This window comes from Gymnoscopelus braueri (assembly GCF_963280865.1).
Source record: "Gymnoscopelus braueri genome assembly, chromosome: 4".
Taxonomy (NCBI): Eukaryota; Metazoa; Chordata; class Actinopteri; order Myctophiformes; family Myctophidae; genus Gymnoscopelus; species Gymnoscopelus braueri.
Genome location: NC_137605.1, coordinates 22,611,540 through 22,633,005, shown reverse-complemented (window position 1 = coordinate 22,633,005; position 21,466 = coordinate 22,611,540). Strand labels below are relative to the sequence as shown.

The 21,466-nt window shown below is 44.8% G+C and overlaps 1 protein-coding gene across 2 annotated transcripts in view; it reads right to left on the bottom strand.

Moving 5' to 3' along the window:
- Positions 1-867: 867 nt before the first annotated feature.
- lipeb (lipase, hormone-sensitive b) overlaps positions 868-21,466 on the bottom strand; it is a gene marked incomplete at its 5' end in the record, with an annotated part of 45,095 nt that continues 24,496 nt past the window's right edge. For both annotated transcript variants that reach the window (XM_080425595.1, XM_080425594.1), the window contains 7 exons: positions 868-2,969; positions 6,745-7,008; positions 8,436-8,638; positions 9,973-10,185; positions 12,443-12,670; positions 13,800-13,944; positions 19,807-19,959. In XM_080425595.1, the coding sequence (XP_080281721.1) occupies positions 2,568-2,969; positions 6,745-7,008; positions 8,436-8,638; positions 9,973-10,185; positions 12,443-12,670; positions 13,800-13,944; positions 19,807-19,959 (1,608 nt within the window). In that variant the 3' untranslated portion in view covers positions 868-2,567. The remainder of the gene's footprint in view (positions 2,970-6,744; positions 7,009-8,435; positions 8,639-9,972; positions 10,186-12,442; positions 12,671-13,799; positions 13,945-19,806; positions 19,960-21,466) is intronic.

Below are 21,466 nucleotides of genomic sequence, written 5' to 3'. Positions count from 1 at the left end.
CTGAGGTTTTTAAAGGGTATCATTTTTGTGCACAAATGAGCTGTCAATTGCACTATCACCATGAAGCGCTAGTTGCTATGCCACTCACACTACTGCATCTTTAAATTAATCGGTAACCATTAGCCAACAGCAACATATCTCTGCCGAGTCCCTGTGGACAGTGACACAGACACCCTGAGTGAGTGCTCCGGGGTTTGGGTGGTAGGTACTTCTTGATAAGTCTGGTGACATCTAAATTCAGTGTAGACTAGAGGCTAAAACTGAGTGGAAACGACTCAGAAATTGAAAAAAACAATCACAGAACCAATGTGAAGACTCTTCATATTGGGATGGTATCAGGATTAGTTTTCAACGCAGTAGGCACAGGTTTGTTAGCGCTGCTTTTCTCTGTTGTTCTAGCCTATACATTGAATTTAGATTTCCCCAAACGTATCAGTAGGCGGAGATCTCTGATAGTCTGGCTACGCGAGACTAGGCGGTACAAAGAAGATCCTTAGAATAAAGAGTCATCAGGTTGGAGGTCTAGTGTCTGTGAAGCAGAGCTTTTGACGCACTGCATTCTGGGTAAGGAGGTTGTATAGTGGAATGGGATTTTTGGGGCGAGGGTGGTTGCCTGGTTGCCTCCCCATTGCTGTAACTTGGGAATCGGATATATAGCTTTATCATCCAGAATTGGAGGCCAGGCGTATGGCTTTATCATCGAAAATTGGAGGCCAGGCGAATAGTTTTCTTTTAAACCCAATGCATCGCATATTTGAAGGTATTATTATTTTTGTATGGATGTCTGTAGTACAAAGGAGGTGGGTAATATGCTATTCTGCTGTGAAACAGACGTTAAAATCAGTTTTTTTCTTTTTTTTTTACGGCCTGTGCAGAATTTAACACAAAAGGCATTTTTGAACTGCTGCTAATAGAGTCACAAGCTACAGTGATGGGGGAGGTAGGTCACAGGCGGGGTTAGGGGGCTGCAAGAGAAGCATCAGTGCAGTGAAGTTAGAAACGCATAGTAATATCTATGGGGCTGTGGCTGTGCATCTCGATGTCCCTCTCTCTTTGTGTCCTCTGCAGTATAACAAGTCATTTGTTTCCCGTCCTTAAAAGAACAACACTTTCTCGCTTCCAACGGCAGTCTCAACAGCTGTTTTGTATTTGTTCTGAAAAAAGTACATTTGAGTTGCATTAAAATTTCTCCCCCCAAATGCAAAGTTGTATTCATAAACAATGCATCACTGGCAAAGTCTTTTTCGATAGTGATCGATAAAATGAAATCTTTTGCATTAGTGATTTCAATAGTACAAAAAGCATGAGGCAGCATCTGAACAGGGCACCGAGTCCCTGGGTAATATTCAAGGCTATCTACTATATGCACAATGGAGTAGCATAATGCTTCATTGAATAGACCAGCAATGTACTTCTATAGTCACAGCAACTACAGAAGCAGTTAAACTAAGAAGTACACATTCAGAAATGAGCAGCATAAGATTAAACATATACATAAAAAACATATTGCAACCATCTGTTTCAGCCTAAGAACAATTGCATAAAAAAAGTAAAAGTAATGATTATCATAAAATACAGCATTAGAAAACAGCACTGTAAATGACATAAAAGGAATACTATGGCATAACATAATACGATTAACATTTGTTACTGTGGAATCGTGAGGAATGCAGCAAATCCATTAATCCAGTTTGAAGTCTTTAAGTCTGCTGTGTTTTTTAGCACTGTGTGATTGTATTTGGGATCGAGACAACAGAGTTGCTATTCACAAAGTGAGCTGTGTTGGCTGCCAAACAGACACAATGTGGAGTTATTAAACATGATTTAGAGTGGTTCCCTAAAGGACAAGTGGCTATTTAGATTGGGATAGCTCTGTAGAGAAGCATATAGTGTGCCCAACGCTATCTGATTAGGGACCCAAATGGCTGCTTTGGCTGAGATAAATCACGCATTCAGGCCTCGTCTCAAGAGCTTTCCGTACTGCTTTATGTCTGACTCTCGTCCCCGACGGCATGGCTGCCCAAAGGCAAAGCTGTTAACTGTGCATGCTCACTGTGCATGTGTCTGTCCGTCTGTCTGTCTGTATATTTGTATGTATGTATGTATGTATGTATGTATGTATGTATGTATGCATGCATGTATGCATGTATGCGGGGGTCAAGCACAGAGCTTTGATTATAACAGCTGCTAAATTACCATTCCGTCTTTAAACATGACTGCATTTGGTGTGTGTGTGTTTGTTTTGACTGACAGCCTGTGGTTTTGTGACTGGTACATCGGGGAGGAGGAGGGTGAGATAATTCTTTAGCCGAGGAAAGAAGTCGTGTTTCAGTGCTCCTCCACTATTTTGTTCTGTCACTCAGAAATGGCCAGGCAATCTCCCAGCTCCCTCAGTGCTGTCTTTTGTTTTCAAACTCTCCTCAGTGTCATTCTCTTTTAGGCTTTTGTATTTATTTTTGCATCGCCTCAATCTGGCTGCCTGACCTTCCTCTCACTCTTTCCCTCTCTTCCCTCCTCAGATGAAGAGTGGCAGTCATCTTTATCTAACACAACCCTCTGCCCCCAGTCTAAGCCTTGATAACACCGACGTCTGTGTTATTCTGGGCTGCCACACTAACCAGTCCGTCCCCATCTGTGCCATTAGCACCCATGGCCACGGGTGGCTCTTCCTCTACGTCCATGGCGAAGAAGGAGGCGTCCTCCGCGGAGGCAGCTCCGCGGTCAGTGCGCTCCAGCTTGCGGTGCTTGCGTGGCTCTGAGGGCGGTGTGTCGTCCTTCTCGGTGAAGACGGCACGGATCCTCCCCACACAGATATCGGCCGCCTCCCGTGTCTCACGGGAGAGCTGTGACAGACTGAGGAAGCCATGCGGAAGATCGTCCACCACACAAAGCGTGACAGGCTGCCCGACGCCCCGCAGGCGCTTGGCGAACATGACGGAGTCGTCCAGCATGGGGTCCAGTGCGCATGCCTGAGGAAGGAGAAAAAAAAGGAGGAATGAGCGAATTAGGGCTCCGCTAAGTCGCGTCAAGAATCTTAATTACTGGTCGAAGACAAGGAACCCAAGCGTCTGCTCTACAGCCCCCACCCCCCTCTCCATACTTTGTATTCTTGCTGACTCATTCCAGGCTCTTTTAAACCTGCACTAGTTTCCTGAGTGTTTTCTTATCAACTCACTTTGTACACCCTGTGTAAGGATAAGCAGGACTCTGTTTCATCAATCTTTCCCCGTCTCACTCAACCGTAATGTTCTGGATCCCCTGCATCTCTATAACTCTCACAACAGTTTTATGAACCCCAATCCTTCTCCTCTTCTTTATCTCCCGTTTTTCTTTTTTCTTTAAAGAGGACTAAACGACCCATTTTATCTTGACGCTTCACTTTGAAAAATATGCATGTGATGTGAATTCGCCCGCACTCACATTGGATCATGGATGTGCTGGTTTAAGGACACCCAATACTGTCACATGATGGGTGGAGAACAGCAAAGGCGGAGTATTGTAATAATCAAGCATATATATAGAGTCAAAACAAACCTGACTCCATTTAGCCAATTAATTTGTGCTCCGCAATATGGCCTTTTGTTTTGACTGAGAAAGCAGCTTCTCACCAGAGCGTCTGCCGCCAGGAAGTCTCATTTTAAATCAAGTGCAAACTCCACCCAGGCGATATGTCAATGCCCACTCGGGATCCCTTAAATGAGGCCACCCATTAATGGTCAAGACGGTATGACATCACGCTGTTTCGCAACCCATAAAGAGCACTGTGATTTGCACTGGAAAGAGGAGGCCTTTCCAATGAACACTTGGGATTTGGACTAGAATCAATTGCTGGCATTATTAATGGCCGTATTTCTTAATGTCGGGCTGCCTGGGTATTTACCAACAAAACAAATAGGGTTAAGTTGCCTTTATAGTGTTAAGTTGCCTGTTAGCAATTGGTAAGTGTGTTCCCAGCACACAAATAAATCCTATGTCCTCTGTAGTTTGAAAAGGTTATTCTGTAGGATTGTACACCTCTGGAGTTAAGTCCTACGCCTTGGTGCACTAGCGGGTAGCCATTGTTGTACCGGTTTGGTGTAGTTTGTTCTCAAAATAAAACAATCCTTCCCAGCAGCAGAGGCACTGAATCAGCTGCCTTTTATATCCCAAACTGGCATAAGACCAATCATAAGCAGAGGTGAGCTCGTTTTGCATGCGCAACAAACTCTTTACACTTGACTAAATTATTGCAACACACTCCTTTGCCATACTGCTCTAATCTCACGTGACTGGGAGGGCACCTGCCATCCTTAAATGACACACCCAAGGTGAGTGCGGGTATAGAGGCCTGTAACTTCCTCAAATGTATTTCTTGAAGGCATGTTCAAGGTAAAACGGGCTGTTAAGTTGCTCTTTTTGATTTTATTTATTTCTTTTTTGCCAATTTTCTCCCAATTTATCCATTATAACAATTCCCCTCACACTTGTGTGTAGTCTTGTCACTGCTGACCCATACTGGCTTGTCTAGGGACTGGTTGGTCCTCGTGATGGTATTGAAACCACATGCCTCCTCTGATAAACATGAAATCCCCTGTCACATCATTTCCTCAGTCACTGTGAGGAGCCTCACCGGGAGGACATAGTGTGTGCAGAGGAACACACTATACCTCAAAGTTCAACACCCCTGCTGACATGACATGAGTCGCTGGTGAAGCAACAAAGCTAGCCCCCACCCCCCACCCGGCTTCCCCCCCAAACCCGGCCAATTGTGCTTGTATGGATGCCCAACCAAGCTAGAGGCACTAACTGAGTTGCTCTTTAAACTCATTCGTTCACTATATCAGGTCTGGTTCAAAGACAAATCAATAATAATACGAAGTGTTTGAATTTGCCTAAAATAGGCAATCAAATTAGCTAGTTATGAAAGCTATATAAATTGGATAAATTAATACATTTTCCCTGATTGAACACTTGTCCACGATCCAGCCATCAGCAACCATCTGGACTGATTCAGTTTACTCCGCCTTAACTTTAAGTAGTAAAACAAAAAGCTATTGCTGAATGATTAAGAAATGCTATTTGTCTGAAGTCTGCCATGGGTGCAGCACTGCACCACTCTCCTTCTCATCTTCTTTCCCTCTAGCCTAATTTCATTAAACCCTGGTCTCCTATTAGTTTACCTCATTCTCATATTCTATCTTCCGTCTCCCTCCTTCTAAACCTCCCTCATTGGGAAGTGTTTTCTAACCCAATATTTGTTTCCTGTCCCCCTGTCCTAAAGTGGGAAAAATGTGTTTATGCTGTTCCCACATCCCATGACTCTTATTTGGAGACAGTGAATAAGCTTTTTCTAAGCATCTAGTCCGAATTTTAGCTTTTATCCCCCATGATCACGCCTGTTTTACATATTTGGCCGTCTGCAGATGGCAAAGGAAGTAATGAATTAGCAATTAGCTGGCATAAGAAGAGACAAGTAGCAAAGCCATTCACAAGTAAACTCATGGTCTATTTGTTATGTGTGCCACTGCCTACGGTTGACTTCCCCTCTTTCCATCGCCTCTCCTTCCATCCTCTAAACCAGTGGTGCCCAAACGGTGTGCAGAGCCACACTGCTTTGCGCCCTGAGAGACCAAATCCACTGGGATTTTGTGATAACCACAGATTATTAGACTAGGATCTATTGGCTTTGTAGGTTGCTGATCCGGCCTGAGTCTCAAGCAGATACAGTAGGCAGGCTCTAGACCGGATCTGATCTGTGTGCTTGGAGCTAATCTCGCAAACTGCTGGACCGACCAGTGCCACATTTCTAGTGAACGTTTTAAGTAGGCCACAGAAGTGCCTTGACTTTTCAAATACGTTTTATACTTTTTGAAATATCTAACTGTAATTAACTCATTCAGTGCCTCATTTTTATAAGCCCAGGGTGCCAATGACGTCGCCGCCGACGAACAAAAATGTTCAGAACCCAATATATCATGATTTTAAGATTTGCTGCTCCATTCACTTCTTGTTTAACATCTTACTGAAAAAGGCTGTATCTCGCTTCCTAAGCACTTTTCTTTAACAATGTATTTTTGGCTCTGGCACTCCCGAGCCAAACTAAAAAAAATGTTTTTAATACTACTGATGTCATAGATGAATGATGCCACTGGCTGGTCACATGAAAACTGAGATCCACATTGAGCCACACACCATTTATATGTGAATCCCAAGATCTACATCATTTCCTAGTTTTTTCACAAATAAAAAATAGCTGATTTACAAGCTTGAGATGCAACATGTTGTGAGCTTATAGATCGGCTATTTTTTAGTGTGCCTTTAGTTTTGACTTGCTCATTGGTGTGTCCTTGGGTATAAACAGTTTGAAAACTTCTGCTTTATTCCCCCTATCTGTATAGGCGGCACAGGCTGAAAACAAATATTAACTGTAATGTTAGCAAGCGTAACACACGCTGTATACTGCCCAGCCAAGCCAAAGTGCAGTAACTATGTTTTTGGACACACCCACTTATTTGTGTATTCCAAAGGTCAAATTAGCCTTCGTGATTTTGGGGGATAAACAATTACCTCAAGAACATATGTACATTTATTGTAATATCACTTATATGCCGATATCTCATTTGGCTGACCAGTTGAATCACTTTTAAACCCATTTCAGTGATTTGTTTCCCCGTGGTTACTGCACTTTGGCTTGGCAGGGCAGTATAGTGCACTTCATTTGACAACCCTTCTAGGCATGGAAGGGTTCCCTCCCCTCCTCCTTACCACTAGGTGTACAGGTGGCAGGCCTTTGAGCATGCTATCGGGGGCCAGCAGTGGGGAGCAGTAGGGGTCCCTGACCACCGGCGAGGTCTGCACCGTCATGTCAGCCAGCTGCTTGCTGCGCAGTGGCTCAAAGCCCAGGGGAAACTCCCTGGGGTGCTCCCGCTCCTCCTCGCCAGCAGGGGGTGGTATGGCGACTGCAGATATGGCGCTGGACACTAGGGGGTCCTCCGCTTCATTGGAGTGGAAGAAACTCACTTCTGCTGGCTACATACAGGAAGACAGTGTAAAAAAGGATGCTTAACTTTCACATCATGCCAACCATCATTATGAATGAGGTGTTCTTTTTACGGAGTGGAGTGATTCATGTGAGGATTTTGCCAGGGACAAAGAGACTCTAAAGTAAAGTAAAATGAGAGTAAAATAAGTAAATGCCTTATTAAAAACAATGTTGGTCGTGTACATAACACCTAACCTTGGCTGAACGTCTAATAGTCTAAGGCTGAACGATCCACATTTTGAAGGGAGTCGAGAGAGAGAGAGACTCAAAGACAAAGAGAACAGCAGCGCTTCACTAATCCAGTCGTGCCTGTGTGAAATCACACGGCGGGGATAATCTCTGACACCTTGCTGCTACCCACTGAACCAGAAGGTTATGTATTCAGTCAGCATCCTTTAACTGAGGCTCTTTATGAAGCAAGGGTGTCATGAGCTCCACGGTGTTCGGTGAGGTGAAACGTTGTGCAAGTTGGAGTTTTGACACATCTGCATACCAGAATTACAATGTGCGTTTTTTTAGATGGATCTGTACAGTATTGGCATCACATTACAAGCTAATGACCAGAACTCAGTCCGTACCCACAATTGTCTTTTATTCCTTATGACAAGGGATGATAATTGGAATCAAGATAACAGGTCATTGTAGCTGGAACTTGTGCCGTGATTGGATGGTGCCGTACTTAAATAAAAATTCTACTGCTATGGTTGCGCTACCCTCCCTTTGAAGTGGGCATTACAACATGGGTACCTAAGTTTGCTTAGATTAGGTTGTTTATTATGGTATACACATACTGTAAGGAAACACTGCCCCTTGCTGGACAGGGTAGTTAATAAAAGGCACGTGCAGTGAGTAACGGTGCTGCATATTAGTGCACCGCTTCTGCCTTGGATACCATTTGCTTGTAAGTGTAATTTTCTGTTAAATTTCACGTGTGGCCAATGCAGTACCAGAGCAAACTGCAACTGCTGTCTATTGTGCTGAGAACCCATATTGCTTTGCTACAAGGGCCATGGGATTATTCCAAGATCAGGGTTTTAGGTACCTGTCTAGCTTTGAAAAGGAACGCAAAGGTCACAATAACAGTGGCAGAATGGTAGCCGTAAGATGGCCTTCTGTAAAGGTCACAGGTTTGTCTCCCCGCAAAATTAAACAGTGTCCATCAATGTGTGTCAATATACAGTAGTCTCGTCAAAGTCTCTTTTCGCGCGACACAGAACTTTATGCCCATCCCCGCTTGCTCATTCAAATTCAAGTGAAGTCGCCCCAGGAAATGACAAGAAGCGTCAGTACAAAATGGAAAACATTTTAAATGATACATGTGAAAATGTAAATGATGTATATATAATCAATAAATAGATGTAAATTTGCACGTGTGAAAAATACAAAGAGTAAACGCTGCCTCTGTGTGACGTACAGTGTGTGGAGGATCGTTGGCACAGGAGGGGGTGGAGGTATGGTGGTGAGCGCCGCCCACTCCGCCCACGACCCCCAGGTCCTGGAAAGTCTTGCTCTTCAGGGACTCTCTCCTGGTGGAGAACTGGCTGGGCTCCTGGGCCACTGGAGGGTCAGAGTGAGGAGAGGTGATGGATGCCTCTGAAATGCTCTTCCTTACCGCGTCTGAGAGAGGAGGAGGTAGGAGGAGGAGAGGTGAAGGATGGATACAGAGTCAGGAGAGAAAGCAAGAGATAGAACCAAACTGATATGACGTAAAATGAACAAATAAATGGGGATGAGAGGGCATGAGAGAGATGGTGTGAGGCAAACAGAAAGCCAAGTGTGAGGACTGAGTCCTGAGAGGGACAAACAGTGTGAGAGAGGTTCATTCAAAGAAAAAAACAAAAGGCAACCTGACGCACAGAATAGTTTAGGAAGGATGAAGTGGCCACTCGTATTCACTTGAGCCCAACGAAAACTGAAGTATTCAGAAAAGAATAATGTTTATTGCTAGGCTACTAGACAGAAATGACAGAAATGCACGGAAGAGAGCACGCTCAATGTACTGTTGCCATTTGTTGTGTGCCATCAGCTCTTTACCGGGGAGGGTGGGTGGGTTGTGGAGGGAGGGGTTAGAAAATGGAAAAACAGAAGAAAAGGAGAGGAGAGAGACAAGCGGGGGGGCATCTCTGATCAGCGCTGTCATGGCGATAACATTGGTCCCGCCCCCAGCTGTCAAAACACAGCGGTAACCAGTCGTCACGGCTGGTCTCCTCACAAAGAGTGTCTCTCATAATTAACTGTCTCGGAGGCCGTGATGAACCTTTTAGTGATGGAACCCCCCCCCCCCCCAACCCTCTCTCCAATGACACACTCATTACTCCCTGGCTTGGGGGAGGGGGGGAGGGGGGTTACAATTAGCTGCCATGATTTACAGTGGCTGCAATTAACAATTACCGTCAATGTCCCATTCGGGCTGAGTCTGGGGGAAAGTGTATTGAAATAAATGAGGTAGGGGGGCACACTACAGGGTGGGACGAAATAATTGGTTTGGTAAATGTTGAATAAAGGAGAGGGCAGGGGGTCCGTTTCAATTGTCTCTCCATATGGGGTGTAAACGAAGTTTTGGGTAATTACTGCGTGCGGATAATAAAAACATTGGATGAAAGTGGTGGCATAATGAACACTCCGAAACAGCAGGCGAGAGATACGCTCATCCGCAAAACCCAACAAGGGCAACATTTGGCAGGTAACGAAGACACGTGCAGGACAAAGAGCACATTGCTCACAGAGAAAATGTTGTCCGCCCCCGCAAACAAAACTTTAAACAATATAAATGCAGTTCAGACCCCACCCACTCGCTTCACCTAGTCCTATGGTTAACACACACACACACACACACACACACACACACATATCTACCCACAACCACATAGACAAAAAGCCACCACTCCACCTAAATATCTACCCCGCCCCTTAAAAACCCCACCTGCATCCGCCCACACACACACACATACCGGCAGCAGCTCCAGCCGGGAGGGGCTCTGCAGTGGCGGCGGTGTTGTTGTTGCTGTTGGAGGAGGATGTTGATGAAGCTCCTTTGGAGTCCAGTAGGGAATGGATCCAGTTGGAGGCTCCCAGTTTGAAGTCTCTCAGCATCAGGGCAGTGTCTCTCCTCACCAAGCTCAGCGTGCTCGCCTTCTCCACCTGCTTCTCCACCTGAGGATTGCCTGAAGAGGAGGGTGGATGGATGCAGGTAGAAAACAGAGGAATGGAGGGTGGAGGTAGCCTGGTAAACCCTCCCTCCGGAAATCTCATTTCTATTTGATTCCTGGAGTGAGTCTGGCATGAACCGCCTCTCTGCAATATTGGCTGTGTATGCCAAACGGCCGCGCCTATCAGCGTCGTCGCTCATTGTTCTGTGATTGACAGCTTACGTTGGCCAATCAGGTGGCGAGTTCGAGTGAGCCCAAAACACGAACGGCAGCCATCTTTTTCTTGTGCGGCCAATTCTCCGCTATTTTTTTACTTCAAAAAGCTCTCTAACTTCTATTTTGAGGCACGGAATTTACTTATAAGATATCGTTTGGATAGAATTTAGTTGTTTAACTTCATATATGTGGTCAATTAATCATGACAAAGCCTATTTAAAAAAAAAAAATTAGAGAACCGGTAGGGGCGGGCAGTGACACCATTGTACCCGAAAAAGGCAACCCATTTTGGGTATGGCTGTCTCAAAAGTCCCGTCGCGTCACATTAAGACTGGTGAACTGCTGATTGGCTGAAGGGGAAAAATTATCATTGGCTGAAGGGGTTGTCAGTCAACGGTATTACTCCCGCCCAACTCCAGCACAGCCAATATTGCAGACAGGCGGATCAGGCCAGACTCACTCCTGAAATGAAATGGAATTGAGATTTCCGGAGGGAGGGTTTACCAGGCTAGGGTGGAGGTAGAAGACAATGGAAATATCAATGTGGTGAAAGGTGAAGGTTGATTGTACAACCTACAGTTCAAGAGTTATAGGCCAAAACACGAAGATCACGTGACTATAGAGATAATGACAAAATCTGTAGGAGTGGAGAAAGAAATTGGGTGGAGATTCTTCCTTGGCACACTGGGAGTGTGCGTGCAGAGGCAGATTCCTGCCTATCGGTCCAGCAGTGCTTTGTAGCATGTTGTGCAAAACGGGCCCCTCCAACAAACTGTGAAAGCCAATCGGAATAGAATCCGAAAAATCTGACAGATACATCTTGATCACATGACTACAGAGATAATGTGTACCAATTTGGGTGAGGTTTGGACAAAATCATAGTAGCAAAAACAGTTTTGCAAAGAAAACGCAACATGGCGGAAAACTTGAAATGGGCATGGCTTATTTGGGGAGTTCCGTGATGATCCAAGGAATCCAAGGGAAAGGGAATTTTGATTGTATGACCTACTGTTCAAGAGATATAGATCAAAATGTGAATCGGCATGTTATGAGGCCGATAAAAAAAATGGCCTAGTGGGGATGTGCGTGCAAGGTTTTACAGCAATCGGACCCTGCGTTCATGATTTGAGGCATTTTTTCCAAAATAGGCCACTCCTGTAAACTTTGGATGCCAATCTTAGCCAATTAGGATGGAATATGAAAAATCCAACAGATCCTTCTTGATCACATGACTATAGAGATGATGTGTAGCGACTTGAGTGATATTTGGACAAAATCTGTATGAGTAATATAAAAAAATGTATGTAGAAAGATTTGGCCTCCTGGTGGCGCTATAACAAGCCGATGTGAAAAATTTGGGGGAGTGGTTCTACTGGCCTCCAGGGAGTTTCACGCCGATCAGTCCAACGGTGCCGGAGATTAGCTGTCCACAGACAGACAGACTGAAGCACACGGACGGACGGACGGACGGACGGACGGACGGACGTGAAAACTGTCTCGGCCACGCCTTCAGCCTTCGACCAGGCTCAATAAAATGTATCAAATACATAAAAATATAAGATACAACACACTCCCTCATGTTGACATTTACAGCTAAAGAGAACCGCCTTCACATGCAGTACATAAAATAAAACTTCAGATCCCATCCTTGAGGAGACTCTGTTGTTACGGCAACCAGTAGCACAGTAAAGATGGCAGATAGCCCACAAAAGAAGGGACATTGTCACCCTTATAAAAGTAAACAAAAAACTCTCCAAAGAATGAGTGGGAACAAAGGAGAAGGACAGGGGGCAGACAGAGAGAAAAAACTACAAAAAGAGAGTGAGTGGAGGGGGCTCTGAATGGAGACGTGTGAAGGGCATAGGATAAAAATTGATTTCCTATGGGCCTATCAGTCTCTTTTGTTGCAGAGAGAGAAGAGGGACAGAGGGATCTATAACTTTTCCAAACTTCTCCTGATAAGAAAAACTTCCATGGCTCGATCTTTTAATTATGTCACGCACTAAAGGACAAGCACGCACGCACACACACACAATCTTCAGACACACGCACATACCTGCGTAGGCACTGAGACACCTGGTCAGCACACTCAGGGGCAGCAGGGGGTCCATGAGTGTCAGCAGGCGGGAGGGCGAGGCGTAGGCTGTGAGCATGATTGCAGGGTAGACCGCCACGATGCCGTCCGGCTTGCGTACGCCGTGGGCCACCGCTCGCATTGTAGTGGTTAAAGACAGATTGCCCCCCGCGCTGTCGCCGGCCAGACACACACACTCCCCTGTCCAGCCTGGAGGGGGACAGCGGGAGGAAGGCAAGAGTTACACAGACGAGACGGAATGAGACGACGAGACGTGGGGAGAATGAAGAGGACGAGAGAGGTGACAAGAAAAATGGAAGAGAGATGAAGCGTTGAAAGATTTGAGGAGAAACAGACAAGATAGGGAGAGGGAGAGAGAGGAGACGGAAGGTATGAGTTTTTCCTTTGCTTGTGACACAGTAAAATCTGTGTTAATTAGAAAAAAACATTTTTTAGTTTTTTTACCCTAGTGATTTTTCCAATCATTTGTACACTCTTGAATTGTTGAATTAATGCTATGGATTTGACTGTGTATGCGAAATTCACCAGGGGGCCAAAACACAGCAGTGGGTGACTCATTCTGCCACTAACAAACATACAGCTCACATGTGGGTACTGTGAGGGGGTGCTTATCCGTTCTGTGTGGCTCGTACCCACACTGCCATCTTGTTCCATACCACCGGCACACTGCACTAGAGATACTGCTCATCTGACACAGTGGGCTTCAGTGGAGAGACTTACACAAGACTAAGCAGCTGTCTTGTGTTTATCGCCAAAACATTGGATGAAATGATGCCAAAGGAGTCCGCATAATCTACGGCAATGTTGCAGAACAATGTGTGGGACAATGTGTTGCACTCTATCAGGGAAGATTACTTTCAAAGTGATGAATGAATCCTCTCTAAGCGGACTAGGACCCGGAGTGGATTTGCAGAAATAGTCTACTACACAATTTCGCCTTGAGAAAAGTGCATTTTTCCTCTTTTGCTGTGGCTACACTCTGGCGTCAGCTAATTTGGACTTTGTTGCACGACCGTGTTGTATGATAAAATGCTGTTATTTTCAATTGAAAAGTGAATGCGTATAAATGACTTTTTCTTAAAACCACCTAACGCAAGTGCACCCTCTAATTAATGTACTTTTCCCATGATCTTGAGAAGAAAACAGAAAGCACACAGTGGCAATAGTAAACAACAATGCAGTATGAGGCCAGGATGCTGTAGCCTGTACAACACAGTCAGCGGTTGCCAGACTAATTGCCCCCCAAACCCAAACAAAAGATTATAACAAGTCTAATGCTAAACACTACAACATCAATACAAATCTAGCGTGTGTGTACCTAGTAAGCGATGGTTCTTGAGGGCCCAGCAGTAGGCATAGAAGCACTCCTCCAGGGCCCTGGGGAATGGGGCCTCAGGAGCCAGAGAGTAGTCCACTGACAGGATGGGGGCCCCAAGGTCCTGAGACCAACTCTTCAGGTAAGGCTAGACAGAAAAAAAGGGAGAGGACAAATTATATGACGATACAGTTGAAAATTGCCAAAGTGCTCCTTAAGTGCCACCAACTACAGTAACTAATAACTATAGCAGACAGTCTTCAAATCTAGCTTCCATCTACTGTATATAACATACCAAGCATCTGTGGAAAGAAGAAAAAATAACGGAATGATAAGAGAGAACTGGTAAAAATAACCTTGTCCTGCTTTGACAATGCATGGAAACTGTGTGGAATGTAAACAATGTATGGGAACTCTGTCATATAAATAAAGCATTGTTTACAGTACATCACCTTGAACTGAATAGAGAAAAGCGAAAGACGGAAAAAGAGAGACAGAGAGAAATGTTCAATTTCCAGTCCGAAAAAAACTGTTTTGTTCTTCCAAAGTGAGCACTGAGCATTAATACATGCTGTGGTGTAAAGGAAGCAGGCAGAAAACAGAGAGATGGAACCAGTGAAGGGAAGATGAGAAAGCACTAAGAAGGCGGAATAAACCAGAATTAGTTATGAAAATTGTGCTCCTCTCTCTGCCGTCTGCTTTCTGTCTAAAAGAAGCCAGATGGACTGCTAGCACAGTCACCTCATCTCTATTTCGTCTCATATGGGAAATTACCACAGTACACAGTCATCGTACGTAACTGCGTATGCAAGGAACAGCCAAGCCTTGGTACACAAGTCTAGGATTTGCAGAGTATTCGGAGAAGACACAGTTATGGAAATTACGTTTTTCACCCTGCTGTTGCTCAAAGTATGAAGACGTGCTTGTTCGACCATTTGTACTTCCGCATTTATTCTTGTTACATTGCCCTCTAGCCTATTGCTTTACTTATCCATTCCGAACTTCTTAACCTCAATCAGCTATTTTGACACGCGGCAACTGGGCTGGCAGTGAAGGGTCTCCTTATTCAACACTGTGTTGGTTTGTTTGTGTGTGTGCGCTCGCGCACGCGCGTGCGTGTCACCTCAGCGGTGGCTGATGCAATGTGAAAATCTAACTCAACAACACCAGTTCTGAGAGTGTGCAGGTCTCTCTTAAAAGTAAACTCCCATCTGTCACAGCAGATACAACAACTAGACGGCTGACACATGAATGTTTATGTGTCTTGAAGTACAGTTTATGCGAAGCTGTGAGTGTGCATGTGCAAATCTGGTGAGATATGCCATGGATGTGTGTGCGCCCCCACATTTCAGGAAATTCAGGTGGGATTTATATGAGGGAGACTGCATGTTCGCATATCGTTGCTGTTGGGCAGCCATCTACAAGCTCAGCGTGTCACGATGCGACGTGCTGTGAGCTTGCAGATCTGCCATTTTTGATATACAATGTTTCCACCTGACAGCAACGATATATAATGCAAAGATTAAAGATGATATGCATGTGTCTATGTATGTATGTGTTTTTCTGTGTATCCACACCACTGTTGAGAGTTCATGCAGTTAGTCAACAGTGTCAGTGCTAAGGACCAACTATGACACATAACATAACATATCATGTATCATCTTCTTGCACAGATAAAGAGAGCTGAGGAATGGCAGACACACACACATTCATAAGTGACCAGATCAGTTGTCAGAGGGGTTAAAGGGACTTGCAGTTCCATTCACCTTCAGACTGACACCAAAGTTAATCTCTCTCTCTCTGCGGGCTGCCCCCTCTGCTACACAAACACACTGGATGGATGTGTATCGAGATAAGTGTGTGTGGGTTAGTGAGGTATTGGCTATGAGCCATAGAGTAAGAGTTTCCATGTGCATGCAATGCATGGTTCCATATATTTGTATGTATGTGTATATACAGTATGTCACAGTACGATTGGAATAGTTGCACTCGGTTTCACCTTCAGCCGACTCATTGCCGTCCGAGTTATGTCCCGATAGGCATATCATCGTATATCATCGTCCCCCCCAGTATCGGTACCTCTGAGACGTCATTCCTTTTTTTGACCGCGGGGGAGCGCAGGAGGTAAACTCGAAGAAAACGTGCACTCCTTTTTCAATCATAATGTAACATATACACACTAGGGGTGTCACAATACACTAATTCTACTTTCCCGATACTATATGATATTATATGGTTGTTTCTTTCCCCCAATTATCATCAACATTGCCCATCATCTTTACAATTTATAAAGCACTTTTCAAACAAGTGGTATCAAGCTATCAAGTGCTTTACACACAAAAAGTGACAATTGAAGCGGTGTTAGCATGTAGCATGTATATGACCAGATGATCTGAATTGATCGAAACGTTGACGCAATAAAAATACAACAGAGCTTTTTCAGCATTACCAGTGTGCAGACTCCATTTCCTTTTGTTCTACAATTGAAGCAGTTCTCACCATAAACTACGCCTCCCCTCGTGCTGTGCTAAACTGAATGTGATTGGAGTCTGTTTTTCCCCAAAAGCCCTTGAATGTGCTGGAAGACATGATAACAAATACTGTGTTTATGGTATGCTTACATTTCATATCACACACCATACAGTATGAACTCCTGTGTCTAACTTTCACCTACAAAAAAATATATAATCGTGATACATTCTTTCGTCTATGTACTGTATGTATGAGTGTGAGTATGTGAAGCGAGTGCATACGTGTGTGTGTGTGTGTGTGTGTGCGTTACTCAGATCTCAGTCCATTCATTACTGTGGTTTCAGGATCAATGGGGCACTGAGGAGCGAGGTGCACCACAGGGCTCTGGCCTTGGCTGAAGCCCAGCTATCCATCACTCTCCTCTCCTCAACTCTCCTGACCACGACTGGTCATCAGGAGGAGAGCAGAGGAGATGACAGGCTGGATGGACAGATGTACACTAGGTTGTGAAGGAGAGAGTTGAGGAGAGCAGGGCATACACTCCCTTGGTGTGACAGCTCAGAGCGGCGGCCATTTGGCTGATAAAATCGAATGATAAATGAAAAGACAAAAAAGGACAGCGTCAAGCAGGGGCGGACAAATTGGACACTTGTCAGTTGTCATCGCGTCCATCTCGACAGTTTGACAACAACCCAATTTGTCCGACACCTTCGTGCCATGACGTTATCGTCTCGCTTTGATTTGTAGGCAAAAACTGAGCATTGTTTTGTGCATGGAAAACAAAAAGGACAGCGAGTCCATTTTTGCATTCTCAAAGTTAAGTCAACAATACAGATTTTACCGCGTACAGAATATTTAGTCGTCGTAATCATGACTGTGTTTACATGTGTCACATAATACACCAGACCGGCAATGCATCACCACCAAAGCGGGTGTGCCCTTTTTGGGGGAATCATCGCCATTGTAATGTGACCTAGATTAGCTCAAATCATTCGACATATTTGTTTTGATTATATTTCAAACCACCAGGAAATATTTGAAGCATTTCCATACCAAGCTGATATTCTTTTCTATTAGTAGATTTTAAGAATGAGAGCTTTGTTTAGTTTCTCCAACCTGCCAAGAATATGGAAGTTTTATGACATGCCATCGGCAGGTCGGAGAAGAAATACACTGTAGTTTAAACAAATCTCTCGTTCTTAAAATGTACTTATCAAAATTCCAGGTTGTCGGTATTATAATGAAAACAAATATTGGATAGCTAATTTAGGTCACCGCGGCTATGGCGGTGACGCACTTGTGTCATATGACAAATAGCAAAAATAGCAGATCTACACGCTCACAATGAGTCACAATGCTACAGGTTGTGGGCATGTAGATGTGCTATTTTACCTTTTGTATCTTGATTTTTTTTAAAGTTATTAAGACAGGAGTGTCAATGAGGAGTACAAATAGGACAGGGCATTACAGTTGGACTCACTGTGCGAAAGTATGACAGCAAAAGCAAGGAAAGGTGAACAGAGGACATGAAGTGCAAAGAAAGGAAATTGTTATGTTAATAGAAAGAGAAAAAAATAAAAACTATGGACATGTGTGCACAGATGGACGGAGGAAGAGAGAGAGAGAAACTAGGTAACGTGAGCCTTTCTTCCATTAGTGCTTGGAGTAATCTTTCTCCACTGGGCTTGTAACGGCTTTCTGTTAATACAACATGACAACCCCCAACCCACACACACACACATTTTAAGATCCCTCTCCCCACCCCTCCTCTCTTCACTCCCCCCCATTCTCTTCATCTTCTCCTCTCCCCATCTCTTTCCCTCTGTCAGTCTTTCTCCCTATCGCTCACATATTCTGGTTGCTATGCAGCCACAGATCAAGGCGGCCCGCGTCTCTGGTGATTTCACAGAGCCTAGTCTTACACTGGCTTTTACCATCCCACTACCACACGCACACTTCACACGACTAGGGCGGATGAACGCGCCTGTGTAGGAGGAGGCGGTGGTAGTGGAGGGAGCGAGGGAGGCAGGGAGGACTTTAAATAATCCCGTCACTGTCGTACAGACGGAGAGGGCAGAAGTTTGATCGCAGACTCCAGCAACTGCTTTTGTGTGCCATCGCCTCTCGTCACACCAGTCAGTTCAAAGTCCATGAAACGGGCCACAAAGTGATTTACGGATTAGAGGGGCCAATCTATGCCTTTCAAATTTGTGTGTGTGTGTGTGTGTCTGTGTATATAGTGTCGCTGTCAGACAGAAACCTTATATGTCCAAAACAGCTCACAACGCACCAAATCGTTGTGAGATTATACTTACGCTGCATTTGCATGACACGGTCATACGATGAAGTATAAAATTATTACATGAAAAAAACTGAACTGAAATATGGAGATACAAGGTTTCTTCCCAAGAGCAACCATACATACACATAGATACATACATATACAGACGTATTGAACTCCTGTTTGTGTATGCGGGCATAAGTGTGTGTATACGCGGTGGTGTATCCATTACACGGATTCAGCTCAGTGGAGCGACACAACAGTGTGACAGGAAGCGAGGGGATTAAACTGAAAAGCGAGGAGGAGAGGGCTCCAAAGGACGACAGAGGGTTGGCCCTCAGCCTCCAGCTCACTAGTAGTTAAGGGCGGGGTTCTCAAAGGTCAGAGTCTGTCAATCAAGTTTGCGCGGATTAATTACACAGTAATTAGTGTAGTGGCTCATTATGAGCCGCACTATTGACTGAGCGAGAACCCCCCCCGACAACAAGTGTCTGTCTTCTCAACACTTTAATTAGCCGCAGTTCAATTTCAATCAGCTTGAGAAAACACGGTCGGAGTTGAAGCATCGATGAGTTCACAGAGGAAGTGAGTCTGCTGTGTGTGTATTGGAGGCTGTTGGCTGACGTCACAGTGCGTTAAATTCCCGGCAGAATGAGACCAGAGTCCGGTGGCGCCAGGTAGGGTGGAATAGCAGTTCTGAAGGCCAACAGCGGAAGCCTTTTCTCTTGGCTAATGAGTGAATCACACCGCTGCTACTTGCATTTTAATGGACTGTTCCGCCAAGTCTGTATTATTTCTGATTCTTGGTCATGGAACAAACAGGAAAAAAGGGATTAAGGGGAGGCTTAGATGTGCCCATCAGAGATGTAGTGGGTAAAACATTTCCTCTGGATCCCAACGCTTGTTGGCCTAGGATCAAATCCTGCCTCTGCCTTTGTTCATCCACACTGTCCCTCTCTTGGCTTTATACCTACCTAACATATACAACAACAACAAAAAAGGCTAAATGTAAGCCAACTGCCCAGATTCTTTTCAAATAATAAAGCAGGTGGTTTAGACACTGTAAAATGCAGACCTGTGCTGAATTACTTCAATATTGATTTGACCGCACTCACAGGATTGGTTCACCTTACCTTGCTTGCCAAATGAAACCGAATGGATGGCCAAAATTAAAAAGAGAAGGGGGAAGGGGAGAAAGAGCGAGAGAGAGAAAGCTAGAGTGAGTGAGTGAGTGAGTGAGTGAGTGGAGACTCTTACCTCATGAGACTTCGAGGTCTGGGCTACAAAGCCTCCACCATGGAAATGGACCACGAGGTAGGGAGATGGGGGGCTGCGCTTGGTCTTCATTCCCAGAGACAGAGAGATAGAGCCCCCCTCAGCACGGGACAGAGACAGCAGAGCTTCACTGTCCTGGAGACAGACGGAGAGAGAGATAGACAAAAGAGAGAAAGAACAGATGCTATGACTTTGTGCACAACCCAACAGAAGTTATTTCTACTGATTTAAACTGCCTAACGGCTCAGAGGATCAGCAAACACTGAATCAGTGTTTGTTTGCTCAACTCTATTGAAGGTCTGCAGTCTGTGCAGACACTGCAAACGAAGGCCTCCGTTTTCCAACTGTCTGATAGTGTATTCTTGTGTTAGCAATGGGCTCCGTTCGAGAGTGGGGGCATAAGCTACACTGCACTGTAGCAACTTGCTACTAGCCAGAACCATCAAAGAGAAACACTAATAACCATTTATTAACAAAAACAAGGTGGGATGGAGGTAGGGAGAGAAAGAGAAGAGGAGAAGAAGGGAAGAAAGGAGGGAGGGAGGGAGGGAGAGGTAAGCAGGAATGTTCAGGGACTAAAATGGCATTTAGATGGAGAGCAAGGGAGAGAGGGAAAAAGGAATGAAGTGTCGGAGGGATTTTGAGGGGGAGACAGTGAGGTGAGAGGGGGCAGCAAGGGAGACCAGGGGGGGATGGAGGGAGAAATGGAAGGGTGTCAGGGGAAATGCAGGCTTGTATTTTGCAACAATAAAAAAGGATGCTGTTGTTTAGTTGGAGCGAGATCAGTGACTCAAAGTTTTTGCTGATAGCATGTCTGGTTGGATGCCAGGATACAGAGAAAGAGGGAGGAAGTGGAGAGAGAGACAAAATAGGAGGGAGGTATAAAGAGAGTTGAGAGAGATCTCCCTCCCTAGGGAATGGTGTTATAGATGCTTAACTGAGAAAAAAAAGAGAAAGAGAGAGTTCATAGAGAAGCAGAGGCACATAAAGACAGCGAGTAGATTAAATGTAAAACGGATGAGGAGGGTTTGTCATTGATAAGCAGACAGAGGCAGTCAGCCAGGGAAAACCTTAAGATTATTAATTAGGAAAACAATTATCTTTAAGAGGACATTGTCTCTGTGACTGCTATGTGTGGTGGGTCGTAAAGAGCCTAATGAGGAAAGCTATCGTAAACTTAGGGCAGGTCAGACGCCAGGCATTTAAACGCAAAGCTGCAGAAAGGATTCTTAAAATGGTGACCTTGGCTCAAGTCCCATCAGTATCTTCCCCATGTAGCTACTATAAACTCTGAAAAGAAAACCCCATAGACTGGCTCTTGCTTGTCAATTAGAACATTTAACCACTTAAACCCTATATCATTGACCAGGGTCCCCCTAGCCTCGGTCCCAGCCTCACTCATCTGCGAAGAGAAGAGCCTGGTCACGACCTAAAGCAGCGAGTGTCTAGGAAGTCCTGAGTGGACAGGATTTCCGTTTCCCCCGGGAACGATATTTCTTGACCAATCACAACACTCGTTTCATTCACGGAGAATGTTAACAGATTTGTAAAGCATCAACGTCATTTCCTTGGGCGGTACTTCCGCCAAATTCAACCATTTCCGGTTGTCAACTTCCTAGACAACCAACATCCCAGGTCTTGC